Source organism: Brassica rapa, chromosome A06 (genome assembly GCF_000309985.2).
Source record: "Brassica rapa cultivar Chiifu-401-42 chromosome A06, CAAS_Brap_v3.01, whole genome shotgun sequence".
In the NCBI taxonomy this organism is placed as follows: Eukaryota; Viridiplantae; Streptophyta; class Magnoliopsida; order Brassicales; family Brassicaceae; genus Brassica; species Brassica rapa.
In genome coordinates this window covers 3,840,195-3,855,219 of record NC_024800.2, presented here as the reverse complement: position 1 = coordinate 3,855,219, position 15,025 = coordinate 3,840,195, and the positions used below count along the sequence as shown (strand labels likewise).

General features: G+C 34.2%; 3 protein-coding genes across 3 annotated transcripts; 2 read left to right on the top strand and 1 right to left on the bottom strand.

The window, feature by feature from the left end:
- Positions 1–1,508: 1,508 nt before the first annotated feature.
- Positions 1,509–4,893, bottom strand: LOC103871775 (sucrose transport protein SUC4). The gene is made up of 6 exons (XM_009150067.3): positions 4,119–4,893; positions 2,923–3,650; positions 2,671–2,734; positions 2,538–2,581; positions 2,021–2,202; positions 1,509–1,926 (listed from the first exon to the last, which is right to left on the bottom strand). The coding sequence occupies exons 1-5, from the start codon at positions 4,645–4,647 to the stop codon at positions 2,044–2,046; spliced, it is 1,524 nt and encodes a 507-aa protein (XP_009148315.1). The 5' UTR covers positions 4,648–4,893; the 3' UTR covers positions 1,509–1,926; positions 2,021–2,043.
- Positions 4,894–5,996: 1,103 nt separating this feature from the next.
- On the top strand, positions 5,997–8,474 carry LOC103871774 (protein RESPONSE TO ABA AND SALT 1-like). Its single transcript, XM_009150066.3, has one exon. It carries the CDS (start codon positions 7,571–7,573, stop codon positions 8,261–8,263), a length of 693 nt encoding a protein of 230 aa, XP_009148314.1. The 5' UTR covers positions 5,997–7,570; the 3' UTR covers positions 8,264–8,474.
- Positions 8,475–14,129: 5,655 nt separating this feature from the next.
- On the top strand, positions 14,130–14,929 carry LOC103871773 (phosphoglycerate mutase-like protein 1). The gene is made up of 4 exons (XM_033273415.1): positions 14,130–14,217; positions 14,301–14,420; positions 14,508–14,552; positions 14,649–14,929. Exons 1-4 carry the CDS (start codon positions 14,210–14,212, stop codon positions 14,671–14,673), a joined length of 198 nt encoding a protein of 65 aa, XP_033129306.1. The 5' UTR covers positions 14,130–14,209; the 3' UTR covers positions 14,674–14,929.
- Positions 14,930–15,025: the final 96 nt, after the last annotated feature.

Genomic DNA, 15,025 nt, shown 5'->3' with positions numbered 1-15,025 from the left:
CGAGTAAGAAAATGAGAGATTGATTAAATTGGTCATATTCTGATTAGGTTGAAGACAATGAATGATTGATTCCACGCCAGCAGACACCAGTGAGTGCAAACAAGAACATGTGTTTCAAATCTTTGAAAATTTGCAAGGAAAAACTTTTTCTGCTATTGTTTTCTTTGCCATTATTGAGTTTTTATGACTCAAGTGTAACTAAGTGATGTAACTAGGGATGGATATTATAAGATAGTATAATTTAGGTGTCAAACTAGCGCTTAAGCTAAATACTAAAAGGACCTATGATATAATAGAGTAAAAAGATGGTTTTGACTAAAGCAGTCTAATGACTAATGTTCTCAAGGTGGTGTTTATATAACGTGTGTAACCGGCACGTTCGAATAAGTTTGGTTTGGGTTATTGGGTAGTTGCACGAACACATGTGTCATCTGGAATGAACTGCGATACCATGCGCATATATTACTTTTTGGGGGCAGTGTGCATGCACATGACGAGAAAATGTACTTATCAACAAATACAGGGTGGGCGTCACATAACTTTTTGTGATATAAAATTTTTGAAGTACCTTTTTAAAGTAAAAATCTTGAAATATATATATATATATATGCTAATTGTTTTGTTTCATTCCAAAAAGTAATTACTTTATTTCTTTTAGCTAAAGCTAGAAAGGTTATGACTTAAAGAAAAACTCCCCACTTATGTAATCCGAAGGCGACTAAAGGAGAAGCAATGGCCAATAGTGAATGCTTACAACAACCCAATTCTTATCAAAAATAGAAATGCAATGTAAACATGACATAAAGTGGGAGTCATCTTTCTTTTCTCGTCAAAAAGATTTTATCACATATAAGGATAACACAATATGGGACTTTTTTTAACATATCCAAAATGTAGTGCATGCAATGCCGGGCTAACTACAATAATTGACACAACTTATGTGATTTATTGGGATTCAGTTTCTTACCGTCGTTGAGAGTATATCCCCAAGTCTCATTCTCGTAGTGTTTTGAACAAGACATCAACACATTATACTTAACAATTTCGGTACTGTAATAGTGTAATCTAAACTTATTTCATGGTTGTATTAAATTCGACAGTATTTTATAGACGTAAATCTTTTTTCGTAATAGTTTAACAAAAAAAAAAAAATCTTTTTGTAATAGCAGGTCACATTTATTAATTAATGAGTAGGAAGTGTAAAATTTGTCCTCTTTCTAGAAAGGATTGAAGTGCGAAACCCGCCGTATTTGACTGTGAATGAGAGTTCTTTCCGTTGAGTTGGCAAGACCATGATTTTTTTACTTCTTTTATATCATAAGTTTACTTATGCTTGTATAGGTTTTCAGTTTTTGCTTATAAAATCCATTTGTTTAGAGATTTGACGACACCAAAAAAACAATTACTTGTACACACCAAAGTATGATCAATCTTGCTAATGATATATCATATCATGCCTATTACTATAGTTTGTTATATATGCTATTCTGATGCCTTCTCTTGAACTATTTCAGGAAAAAGAACATAAAACATTTTCGGAAATTTTAGTATCCGTTCAAACTCTCCATTGGTACACAGGGTATCACTTTAATTTACAAGAACGTGGTTAACTGGAAAAACCTTAGGTAGACAACAAAGAAACAGAGAAGAACCCGATTTGGGGGCTTCCAACATATACCTCACAACAAACTGAATGATGTGTTATTATTTCGTTGGGTAAACTTCTATGGCTCCTCGTGGACAGAAGGATCATAGCCCCAAAGCAGAGGGAGTTAGGTCCTAGACGCTGCAGCTAAGTTAGTCACACGAGAAGAAGGCCATTGCACGAATTCAACAAGGATCACACAATAAGTGGTGCATCTCCTTGCCAATCTTCCACCATGCCTTCACACACCACTCTTTATGCGTTCCTTCGCTAAGTCTCCTCTATTTTGCATTAACAAGATTTATTAATCAGTGACAAATTTTAAGTGCTTGCTATACGTTTGGTAACAGAAGAAAAAAGGGAACTGCGACGTACTTTATAGCGAAAAAGAGAGGATGTTATGGGAGAGGGATGGGCTTCTGAATCCTTGTTCGTGGAATAGCCAAGATGGCTACAATTCCGCCAATGAAACCTGCAGCTGCTCCAACTGCAAGTGCTGGTGAATTCCCACCTCCGAATAGTTGGTCCCATGGGCCACTGCCAACAGACACAATCACCTGCATACACATCCCACTGTTAGTTAACCACAGTGATTAAACAATAAAACTAAGTTTGATGTCAAAAAATCATAAACAACATAGGAAAGAAATGCATCAGTTGGCAGCATTAGGAAAGTAAAAAAAAAAAAAATCCTATAACTGGTCATAGCTAGCTAAAACATATAAATGGATTTTTAACTAACGACAACTAAAAGAATCCGTTTGCTTCACTAATACTTGCTTATGGACTCCCTTATGAGGATTTCTAAATGATGGACGGACACATTCAAACAAGAATAGAAATTGACTTGTGTCAAAATAAATTTCTAAAAGGATGGTTGAACGAAGCATACCTGTGGGATGACAATAGCCAAATTCAGCACACCCAAAGATAAGCCTAACACAACATAACTTCGATAAGAAACTCCACTCACTTGTAGAATTAAGGCAATAACCATAATATTAAAAATTTAAAATGATGCACACCTTGACCTAGGCCCAAGGACTCAATACGTATGGAGATCAACGCATATGGGACACTGTAAGTTATCTGCGGAAGAGTAACAATTGCATCAGTAAAAACGTATAAGAATAAATAAATGCTAACCATGTAGACACAGATGAGTAGTAAAAATAACAAATTAAAAGTTATATATATCTCCAGCTTGGCAAAAAGCATAGTAAAGATTAGTAGCAAACCACAAGTAACATAACACCATAATTGCAAGAGTAACTTACTGCCAACGGGATGCCCAAAACTGTAAAGATTAAAACAGCAGCAACGACGATCCCAGCAGGCGGCTGTTCATGGCCAATGTAGCCAATATGGTACGCAACAAACGAGGTAGCGATCATCGCAAGAAAGCAAATAGCCATAATGATGTTCGATATCCCCCAAACAAAACCAGCTCCCCACTTTCTACAAAGTTTCTCCATGAGCACCGAAGTGATCCCAAGAAAAACAGAATTCAACATCAAACCAAGCGCACCCATACTCACACCAGCACTATACGAAGCTCCTTGGTTCGGTTCACCACCGTAGATCTCTCTACCCATCCAATCAGTATCAAACAAAATAAACGGAAACCAACCAATCCACGTCAGAGCTGTGACAAGCAAAATTATCCAAACACTTCCTGGAAAATATTTGAAAGTGCCTAGTATCTCAGTAAGAAAGGCTTCATCTGTTCCACTGGATTGCCCGTGTGCGTCAGAGGCCAACGCCCCGAGAGGCACCTCATGAGCCGCTGAGATGCTCAAGACGGTAGTTATTGCGATAAAGACTACGTCTATGTAGAAAGCAGACTTGAGATTAGCGCATTCCACATTGCATGCAACGGTCTTGGTGAAAGGGAAGACCTTGTACCAACCGTTGTATGATCCAGTAGCGTAGCCAAGAATATTGCCAACAGCCATAAAGAGAGAGAAGTAGCCGTTTGCTACTCTGGTTCTGCGATTATCATTCTCTGAAAAGAAACAAATTAGACAATAAGTAAACCAATGTTCAAAATATCGCTAGACATTAATTAAGCGTTTTATAGGGGGCCTTATACCTATTTTTGAATGTATAAACTGATTTTTTAATAATCTTTAAAAAGAAACAGATTAGACAAGAAGTAAACCAAAACAGAGTTTTTTTTTTTTTTGCAATGGTCAAGAAATAGCTAGGCAGTAATTAAGCTTGTTATATAGGTGATTATTAATTATGCGGGTGCCTAAACCTATTTTTTGAATGTATAGACTGAGTTTTGACCCAAATCCGATAATTAGCAGCTTAAACCGATTTTTAGAACACTAATTTCTTTTTAAATAACATTAATGCCTAATTGTGTCCAAGAATCATAAAGTTGTGCACACTCCATGTTTTGCATGTGACAAGAATCTCCAAAAATCACAGAGGTCACTTAGAACACAAACAAAGAGGTAGAGATTACCAGTAAGATCAGCAAGGAGAGCTCTACAAGGACCTTGAGTCATGTTATTAGCAACATCAAGGATCCAAAACCCCAACACAAAAGCAACAATCGCCCTCGGCTTAATCCTCCCTTCTCTATCCCCAAGCGCCCACCCTATATCCGCCGCGTGTCCAATAATCAAAACCGAGATGGCGATCGCCACAGCTCCGGCGACTATAAACGGTCTCCGGCGACCGTACTTGCTCTTACACCTGTCGCTACTGTGGCCAACGAGAGGTTGCACGAACAAGCCAGAGAGCGGACCGCAGAGCCAGATCACGCTGGCCCAAGCGTGCGGGATCCCTAGCTCCTGCACGTAAGGGGTGAGGAGCGAGAGCTGGAGCGCCCAGCCGAACTGGATCCCGCACGCGACGGAAGCTACACGGAGAAGCACACGCTTCGAGACCTTTGATAGAGGTACCACGGGACGAGAAGGATTAGGCGGTCGTGGCAGAGGTGGGCGGTTGCGTGTCGGTCGATGGTGGCGAGGTTGATCGGAAGTAGACATCTCACTCTCTCTCTATTTGTCTCTGTCTTCAACGAATCTCTATGAGACTTGTTTGAGAGTAAAGCTAAGTGGTGGAGAAAAAGGTGGCAACTACTAAATCATCATGTGGGTCTGGGGTTGTTTTAGAATCTACTTTCTAAAATTAGGTTCGTTTTTTTAATTATTTTAAATTTGGTGTGGCCAATTTGTAAATAATAAAAGTATTATCCTGAAAGAAGGCACGTAAAAAGAGGAAAATGGCATTCGTCAGTTTCCACTTTCGGCGTTCACTATACGTAGGCACAAGAGCGACGTCAAGTATTCTGTTTATTTCTCTTTTTGGTGCAAAAGCTGAGCCAAACGATTGAGTTCGAGGTGGCAGTGTGAACCGTACACGTGCATCATTTATCCCTTTACGGCTTTACGTTACGGCTTAAGCGTATAACACGAGGGTGCCAACACTTAGCCAATCCCATTCTAAAGTGATAACACGAGAGGGTGCAACATTTAACCAATCCCCACTCTAACGTAGCAACATCTTTTTTATCTTTACATTTCGTTTTAATAGCTTTACGTGAGTATCCTACTTTTACTTAAGTTAGGGGAAATTTTATGGTTGTACTGGTTCAAAATAAATCAACCAGTTGAGCAATTTTACTCGAGAAATATGGATCTTACAAAAAATTCCAAACTTATATTCTCCATTTGCTTTTAAATAAAACTATTCAGTTCTTTTTTTACAAGAGAAATGAAGGGTAGCACACAATAAAGGCCCAACAACATGTGAACAAAACTCTTCTGAGCATACTGGTGAACTTTCATAACCCAAATAAGAAATACAAAACCATACACAAGAATGTCCATTTGTCTTCTTAAACAATGCTGGGCTTTAGATTTATATTCTTCACTTACAGAAAAAAACAATTCAAAATCTTTCTATAAGCAAAAGCAAACGAAGGTAGCATATAATTGAGGCCCAATATTATGTGAACAAAACTCTGCTGAGTTTTACCGATGAGCTTTTAAATAACCCAAAAAGGAATACGAAACCATACACAAGACGGCCCTTTTATCTTCTTTAAAATATTCTTAGCAACCGACTTCAACAGGTTTCATAATTAAGAAAAGAACAGATAAATTAAAATGCGGAGAGAGATTAAAAGGCCGCAAAAAGAAACGCGGGGAGTGACGAGAACATGACCGCGTAAGGAACGAGTTGAATAAGATCCGCGCCCGTGCGTGGAGTAGCCAACATGTGCCATCCAAGCGTTTTCACTTTTTTTCCAAAAACGTATATTCTCTTTTTCTGAATGAACAAAACGTATATTCTCACTTCTTTGTCGTCATGTTTTACAATCTTTTACTATGTTTTTTACTGAATACTGTATTTATCTTACATATGTTTGAAAGTAGTCTAAAGACTTGCTTGATTTATTCATCGTTGTGAGAGTTACATATATAATCGAGTTTGTTAGAGGAGAGTATGATCTTCCTATATTACAGAAGATTTACAAACTAAACAGAATATCTGAGAATATTCTTTCAATGTTTTTGTCTGTCAAGTGTCAGACATTCTTATTCAATTTGTACTTTTTTTATTTCTACATCTTTGGAAGCATTAATATCATTGAAGCATCATCATTCTTACTTAATTAAGTGAATTACTCGGACATACATAAATAATAATTAATACTCCATAGGTATCCTAGATTTTACTGAATTCTCAGCCATTGCATTGTCTTCTTACTCACATACAAGAAAACATACACAAAGTAATACTTGGTTATATTAATCTTGTAGATTTTAGATTAACTTGTTAATAGATTAACTTGTTAATTGTGTTAGTCATTATATAATACGTTGAAAATCTGAGACTAGACCATCTTTTCTCCCATAAATTATCTGGTTAATAAAATTGTTTTTGGTTTATCGACACCAACGTTTATGGAGGTAAACATATTTTCCTAGAATTAAGTGTCGGACAAGACTTGCACCCAAAAGAAGTGTCAGACAAGACAACTACTAGAATACTTTTTTTTGTCAACAGACAACTATAATACTAAAAGTCTAAAACTAATGTATATATTTCTTAGTAAAGAAGAAAAAGATGGCGCGAGACCTAACTGGAGCATTGATGAACCATTGTTCTTTTCGTCTAGTCCAACAAAATATCCGCACAGTAAACCAAAAACACATAAAATTATAAAAGAATTGAATTCTATGATATAGTATTGTCAGAAAACTGTGTTTCTTTGCTTACATGTCGTCTTTCTTATATGACATGTGCCTTTTTCTTTTAGCAACATATGTCGGTACCTTTTCAGATGCATTTTGAGATAATGCCATAAAATTGTGATGCAACCCTGACACACTTCTAGTTAGGACTAGGAGAATCCAAAATAAAAAATTCCAGCCAGAACTGTAACAACTGTTAACAGCAGCCTGATTAACAGTTACACTATTTTAACTTGAAACTCACTAAACGATAACTGCACAAATCTTTTGTAAGATCTGAAAACTATACTCTGTTTTAGTTTCAGTACCTAAAATCACATGATTAATCAGTATCTAATTGGAAATTACAAGGTAACAGGGATTTTAGATTTTTAGTTCCATTGATTTCTTAACAGTGTTATCACACATGTAACGGAACTTGATTCCAATACGAATTATTTAGTAAATGGTTTCAAGTTGCTCTGCTTGTCTGACCATACTTCACTCCCACAAGACAACAAAAAAAGGTCACAAAACTCCATTAAGCCGGCCGACAGAAAATATAATTTCCATCCAAGAACCGACATATATTATATAAATAATAATTAAATTGTTAAAAAAAGATTTTAGTTGGTCAAGTCCAAAAAATCGTATATAAATCTTTGTACACAAAGCACGTTCCAAATACACATACTCAGTCCTTAGTGACCACTCCACAGTAGACAAAAACATGCCAGTCACCAGCAGCTCCCAAAGCTTCAGCAGCTTCGTTAACGGTTGGCTGATTCGTCACAGGTATTTCGTCGAACAGCTTACATGCGCCTCTTCCTTCGACGAAACCAACGAAGAGCAGCAACAATCTCTCGTGACCCAGTTTCTATCTCACTGTCTCCAATACTACCAAGAGAAATCCTCCGCCGTCTCCCTCGCCGGAGACAACGTTTTCACCTTCTTCTGCCCGCCGTGGTTCACCTCCTACGCCAGGCTCATCCTCTGGGTCGGCGATTTCAAGCCTTCTCTCGTCTTCAAACTCACGGACTCCACGGTCGACGACCTCACGCGCCACCAGAGGGACCGGATCTCGAGCCTCCGGTCGGAGACGAGGAGGAGAGAGAGGGACGTGATGAGGGATTTCGCGCTGGTGCAGCAGAGCGTGGCGGATCCGCCGGTGATGCTCGCGGCGAGGCGAGTGGGGGCGAGGGGGTTGGTGGACGGGGAGGAGTCGGATTTGGAGGAGGCGATGGAGGTGCTTAAGAGAGGGATGGCGAGGGCGATGAACAGCGCGGATGAGCTGAGGTGTTCGACGGTGGGGAAAGTGGTGGAGATTCTTACTCCGTCGCAGGCGGTTAAGGTGTTGAGGACCATCGGTGAGCTTCATCTTCGGTTGAGAGAGTTAGTGGGTTTGGAGAGACACCACCAATGAGTTTGCTCTGCTTCTTCCCTAATTTTTCATTTGGATCTGTTTCGGATTTAAAAAAAAACATTCACTGTTTTTGATCTTACAAGTTTTTGAAGTGATGTTATGTTTGGCTTTGTTTTGTTTTTTTCTTCCGAGATTCCCGAATTTTCATCAGTTATCAGTTATTTGAAATTACACAATCGACAAAAAGCCAATAATAGTTTGCTTCCAAAATCCTACGTAGGATATGATGTGGTTGGCCATGTCAATGCTAAAAAGTTACTTAAATGCTGACATGTTAATTTGTTCGATACGAGACGTGTATTTTTTTTTTAATTTTAAGAGCTTGATTGGTTTCTCCGCTACCATCCGCAAACGCAGCTTTTGTGGTTGGTAGCGGTTGACAGCGTTTCAAAACAATCATACAAACCGCTACAAATCGTTTCAAACCGTTCCGAACCTCTTAAATTCAAAAGCTGGTTCCAGCTAGCGTTTGCGGTTGCGGGAGGATATTTTTTTTTTAAAACCATATAAATACAAAAATAAAAATATTCAATAAATTTTTTAAAATGAAATTATAAAAATACTAAAATATATCTATTATATTTTAATTAATATTATAAAATTTTAAAATAAAAATATTTTCTATAATTTTAAAATTTTAACACTATAACTTTGAAAATATAATTTACATATTTATTATAATATTATGATTTTTGATATTTTATAATTATATAAAATGTAAATATTGTTAATTTATTATTTAACCGCTGCTGTATTTAGTAGTTTATCAGTCATAAGTATCCCGCAAATGCACCAATTTCTAACCGCGGAATCAGTCGTACAAATCTTTTAAAACCGCTAGAAACCGCAACCATCTGCATCCGCAAACGCTCGCAACCGCAACCGCAACCGCTGCGTTTGAACGAGTCAGACCCTAAAAGTCAGGCGTTTTGAATTTCCGTTTCTGACTTAAAAAATCTGGTCAAGTTTAGGCCTGCGTAGACTTTCTGGCAGCCCAGTTTTCCCAGGAAGTCAATTTGATGGGCTTTTTCATAAGCCTGTGAAAATGAACAGACAATGCTCATTATCCACTCACAAAACAATGATGTAAAGTCTAATCTTCTGAGAAGAATGGATGGGAATAAATATGGGTATGGTTTCAAAAAATATCTGGATATGATAATTTCAGTTCAACCTCCAGAAACCGCAATAAACACATATGCTATCACCAAATTAAAAATAAGAAATATTAAAACATTCAACCTCTCAATCAGAGCAATACCATAAAATACACCCTCTCAGCCCTCTTATTTAATAGTTGTTCTTGAGTGATTCGAGGATGAGATTAGAGAAAAGGTGGAACAAAAGTAAACAACATTTGCTGCATCCATGTTTAGGTTATAGGTCAAACGACACGTATTTGATTTTTTTTTTGGCACAAATTTCTTTAAGCTTAAGATGATATATACGACCAGAGGTGTACTCCGACAGTAAAATGAATAACAATAACAGGAAAAGAAATAAAACATAGAATAGAAGTGTTAAAATGAGAAATTGGTTCGGAGTATAGAAATCGGAAGATCATTCAATTGAATCCATGAAACCACAGTTCGAAAGAGTTTCAAATAGACAGAAAAGACGTTGAAATACCTTAGTGAAAAGGGTTTAACGAACCCATTATACATAATGAATAGAGTGTGAATGTAGCTTCTGAGGAAGAAGATGTTCTTCTGATTAATGTCAAGGAGTAACATAATTGTTTCATTAAGTTGTTGTTTTAAATTAAATAACTAGATTTTGACCCGCGCTTAAGAAGCGCGGATTTGAAATTTTTAATCTTTAATAAATTTTAAATCTAGTATAATTTTTTTTGTTTCACATTATAACTATTGACTTTTAATGTTTTTATTATTCATTATTTTTTATAGTGTGAAATTTGTTTGAAATAGATTTAAAGATGATATGTATGTTTTTAGTAGTAAAGATATTCATTATTAAAAATATATATTTTAATTATTGAACTGTATTAACCAATGTTTTGAAAATCTGATCGGACCGTACGATCGAACCAGTCGGATCCTGACTCGTTCTTCTAACTGGTTCTGAGTTGTGCTAAAAACCGAATTTGAGTTAAATCAGACCTAGTTCAATATAAAACCCAGTTTTTGCAAATTCAAGTTAAAAATAAAAAGTTGTAAATTTTAATAAGATTTCATCAAAATTTAGTATTGTTTTCTACTACATATATAAATAAATTAGTTTTAAAATGGGACATTAATATTTAAAAATATGTACATTAATATTAATCCGTTTGTTATGACTATTTCCTTAAGTTATTTTCTGTATTAAGAAAATGATAATAAAAATTTTAGGTAAAATATCGTTGTTAGTTACAATATCTCTTTTTGTACATTAAGGAAATTATGAGTTGATGTATGGAATATTACTTTGCCTTAAAAATAGACTAAATTATATGGTGTTAGTCTAACTAATAGGTCCAAACAACCTTGCATAAATAGATTTTTTAAGAATGATTTCCTTTTACTAGTATAGATACCAGTGATAATACGACCATGTGACTGTCCGAAAATATTAGTGAAAACGGGATATGAAAAAACATTGGTTTGCTCCAAGTCGGGTTAAAATGAAACTGTGACCTAACCTGGTGTTTGATAGGACCGAAGCAAATATCCGATCTATAAAGTTAATACTTAACCTAGATCGATTAAGAAAATATTTTGGAACTCTTTCAACGTGTGATATAGTAAAGTTCATATGTAATAATTTGCTAATTTAGATAGAAAATATAGCCTCATTTCAAATATTAAATAAAATATATCTAGTAGATTAATTAAGATTTGATCAAAATCAATTGTATTGAAGTAATTTAGTAAATTTATATTGGTTACTAGAACTAGAAGAGCTATTATTAAATAAAAAAGTATAACGTGTTTATAAATTTAAAGGTTCTAGATTACTCATAGATGTTTAAATGTGTTAGAGTTTCTAACTAGAATATTTTGACATGTGATGAAGAAAAAGAAAAATATCTCGACATGTATTTCACGACAACGATCTTTATTTATCTCTCTAAACAAAGACTGAAATGTAAAAGTTCAAAAAAAAAGCGACTAACGACCTTTCCAGACTTCCAGTTCAAGGCAATATATGTTTAACATTTCTTTCTTGGAGTTGTACGATGTCTTTTGTCTCCTTTTTTACGTGATTTGAACCTTTTTTTGGCTCTATGACCCCAAATTGAAAAATTGAATGAACAAACTATATATATATATATATATATATATATTTCTTTTTTGATAAATGAACAATTATATTGCTACGCATAGAATTTTAACTAGTCATGAGATACCGAAATTTTTTAATGATCATATGGTTTCTTCGAATCCATATACTTTTATGTACAGAACAATTTCGACTGATTTATTACATTTCTCGTGATTACATGTTTTTATTCCAGTGTATTACTTATATGATTTTTATAGTAAAAATCTGTATATTAATAAATCTGAGACTTTAATATTTTATTAATTTATTTATCTATATACAGAAAATTTCCTTTTTTAGATTTACATATTTTAAAGTAAGTTTTTACGTAAAAATAAGAAAATATTTGATTTTACAATATTTTTACTATGTATATGTATCAGTTAAATTTTGTAAATATAAAATTTTAATTATTGTTATTGAGTTATTTGGTGTATAAAAATATGTACTGTAAATGTAAATGCATTTAAAGTGTAAAATGACAAAATAGCATCAATACATTTAGAAATATTAAAAATTTATCATGTTTGTTAATTTATAGAGTTCTTAATTAGTATAATATCATTTGAAATATAGCTTGTTGTTATCTATAATAAATTCTTTATAGGATTTGAATGAATATTTCAAAAATAAAATAGTGAAAAGGTAAAAGAAACGAATGTTTAATTAGAATCTAATGAAATACTTAAGAAACTAGAGTTTAAATTGATAGTTTAATATCATTTTTAAATAAAATTTAATTCTATAATTAGTTATATTTTATTTTAAAAGTAAAAATATTTTAAAGGATAGAGACGCTCTTAGCAATACCAAGTGACGAATGAGTCAAAACTTTGATTTATAATTGCATGAAATTTTACGTACAAATCCACGTTCACATGTGTGGTCTTTGAATATTCGAGTATATAACCAAACCAAAGAAAACCATCATTTTGCCTAACAATATCATCATTTAACTATAACCTTGAGATCAAAGAAAACCCTTGAGATCTAATCTTTTCTTCCAAAATACCTTCTCTCTGAAAGATCTGGTATTTGTAATTACAAATTTGTGTCCTTTAGTTGGTAAGTTCTCGTTATTAATAATCAATGATGTTTTCATTAATGTGTGCATGCGCATATATATATGTTACCTAGTTATAGTGAAAATCATTAGATATTGTTATTCATTTGATGTTTTAGGAATGGATACAAGATTCTTGTACCCCTTGGAAAGCTGTAAAATCATCCACTTGGTAAATCACAAATTATTAACAAGACTGATTAACTACACACCCCTAACTTTTGTTAATACGTACTGATCATGCTTATTCTTTCGTTTATTCAAGTTGAGACATGGACAAGCGGAGCACAATGTAGAAGCCGAAAAGGATAGGAATGCGTTGTTGTCTCCTCATCTTTTTGACGCTCCACTTACTGATCATGGTCACCAACAGGTAAAGGAATAAATACTAAAACATTAGACCTTTATACATCTTCATGCACCTTTGCATTTTGTTGATGAGTCGTGGATCGATCGTACGAGTTCAGTGTGACCCGTGACATACTGACTATCGAGATGGTTCTGAATAGAATCAAGACCGTTCATACTAATTCACTAGCTAAGAGCATCTGCGACTTCATTTCATATGTCACTGTAAAATGGAGTGTGAAATAAAAATTGTTTCAATTAATCCAACTTGATTTTCTATTATGTAATGAAATAAAATGGATTTATTCCAAAGATGAAGTGGAATTGAAGTATTTTTTACTTCAAACTCTATTTTGAAATGAAATATGTAGAAAATATTCTAAGGCTTATTTTAGTCGCTCTTTATTTACTTCAGTTTCTTTGTTTTTCTGTATAGTTGAGTTAGTGAAAAAAACTGTAACTGCCAAGTTTTTAATCGAGTAAAATCCATACCTGAAAGTGGACATAATTCTCAAGGAATAAATCATTACAAAAATTATTAGTATTTTATTATTTCTAATCGGCTAATGCTTCTCTAAAGGTTGAGAACCTCCGCGAACGTGTTGTTTCAAGCGGGCTACTAAAGAGGGTTGAGCTAGTTGTAACTTCTCCTTTGTTGAGGTAAAATATAGTATTTGCATAGAAGTATAATGAAGACTTTAAAGTTGATTATTTTATTTGTATTGTATTCCTTTTTGTTTTATAGTGACTTGGATTAATTAAAATTTCGTTGTAATATAGAACTATGCAAACTGCGGTTGGAGTTTTTGGAAATGAAGATAACCAACCAAATATGATAAACAAACCTTCCATTTTGGCACTTGAGGTTGCTCGAGACCGTAATGTATGACTAATACGTTGAGAAATGTCTCGTACATTCAACACTTAAAACAAACTCATGTGAACAAAGCATCGAAAATCTAGAGTAAATAATATATAAAGGATATGTGTATGCACGCAGGGAGTTCGCCCTCCTGATATGAGAAGAAACGTGAGCGAGTATCAAACTATTTTCCCCACCATTGATTTCTCTCAGGCATATATCTTCTTTCACGTTTCCTTCATTTATAAATCTTATTCTTGGAAAGCTATATTATACATTACATATGATGATTTCTCTACTCTAACACATGTTCTGGATGATATTATAGATTGAAAGTGAAGAAGACAATCTGTGGAGGCCCGATGTTCGAGAATCTGAAGAAGAGATTTTGGCAAGAGGATTAGAGTTCATGAAATGGTAACTCTTTTGAATCTTTACTTTTTGAATTATAAATAACATTGGCATATACTGTAAAATAAAGAGGAATTTTATTTTATTAGGTTATGGAAGAGACCAGAGAAGGAGGTTGCGGTTGTCAGCCATGGCATAGTTTTGCAGCATATGTTGTATGTGTTCGCAAACGATTGTGACGTGTCAGTTAGACATGAACTTTGCAAGAGGTCATACAAAAAATATGTTATCCTTTGCAGTGACCAACTTATAATTCTTTGTATAGTTTTAACTAATAGGTTATATGTTTCTTACAGGTTTGCTAATTGCGAAATTCGCACTGTTGTGATTGTCGACAAAAGGTTAATATGATTTTTAATTAATATAATTTCGAATAATTAATACTAATTATCCATTTCTTGACCTTTGATTTTATTTGTTATATCTTTACTTTTCAGCCTTAGTTCTTCTACGGAGAATTGATTCCAAGGAGAAATTTCAAAGAGTTTACAGAACCTTCTTTTTTTTTTGGCAATACAGAACCTTTATTAAAACCATTGTTGAAGAAGTTATTTAATATTTATTTAATTTTTATTATTGAAGTTCAGTATTGTTGAGCTTCTTCTATTTGCCTGAGCCCCTCGCTTATCTACTTTCCGTCTTCTGCATTTTTAAAAATTGTATTGAATAAAGAGACATTTTCGCACAGTAACTCTATTTTTTTTGGTAGGCTACACAGTAACTCTATTAGTTACATTTAATAAAATGTTTCAGTTTTTTTTTCTGTTTCATTTAATAAAATATTTTACAAGCTTCTATGTCAAAATTAAACTTA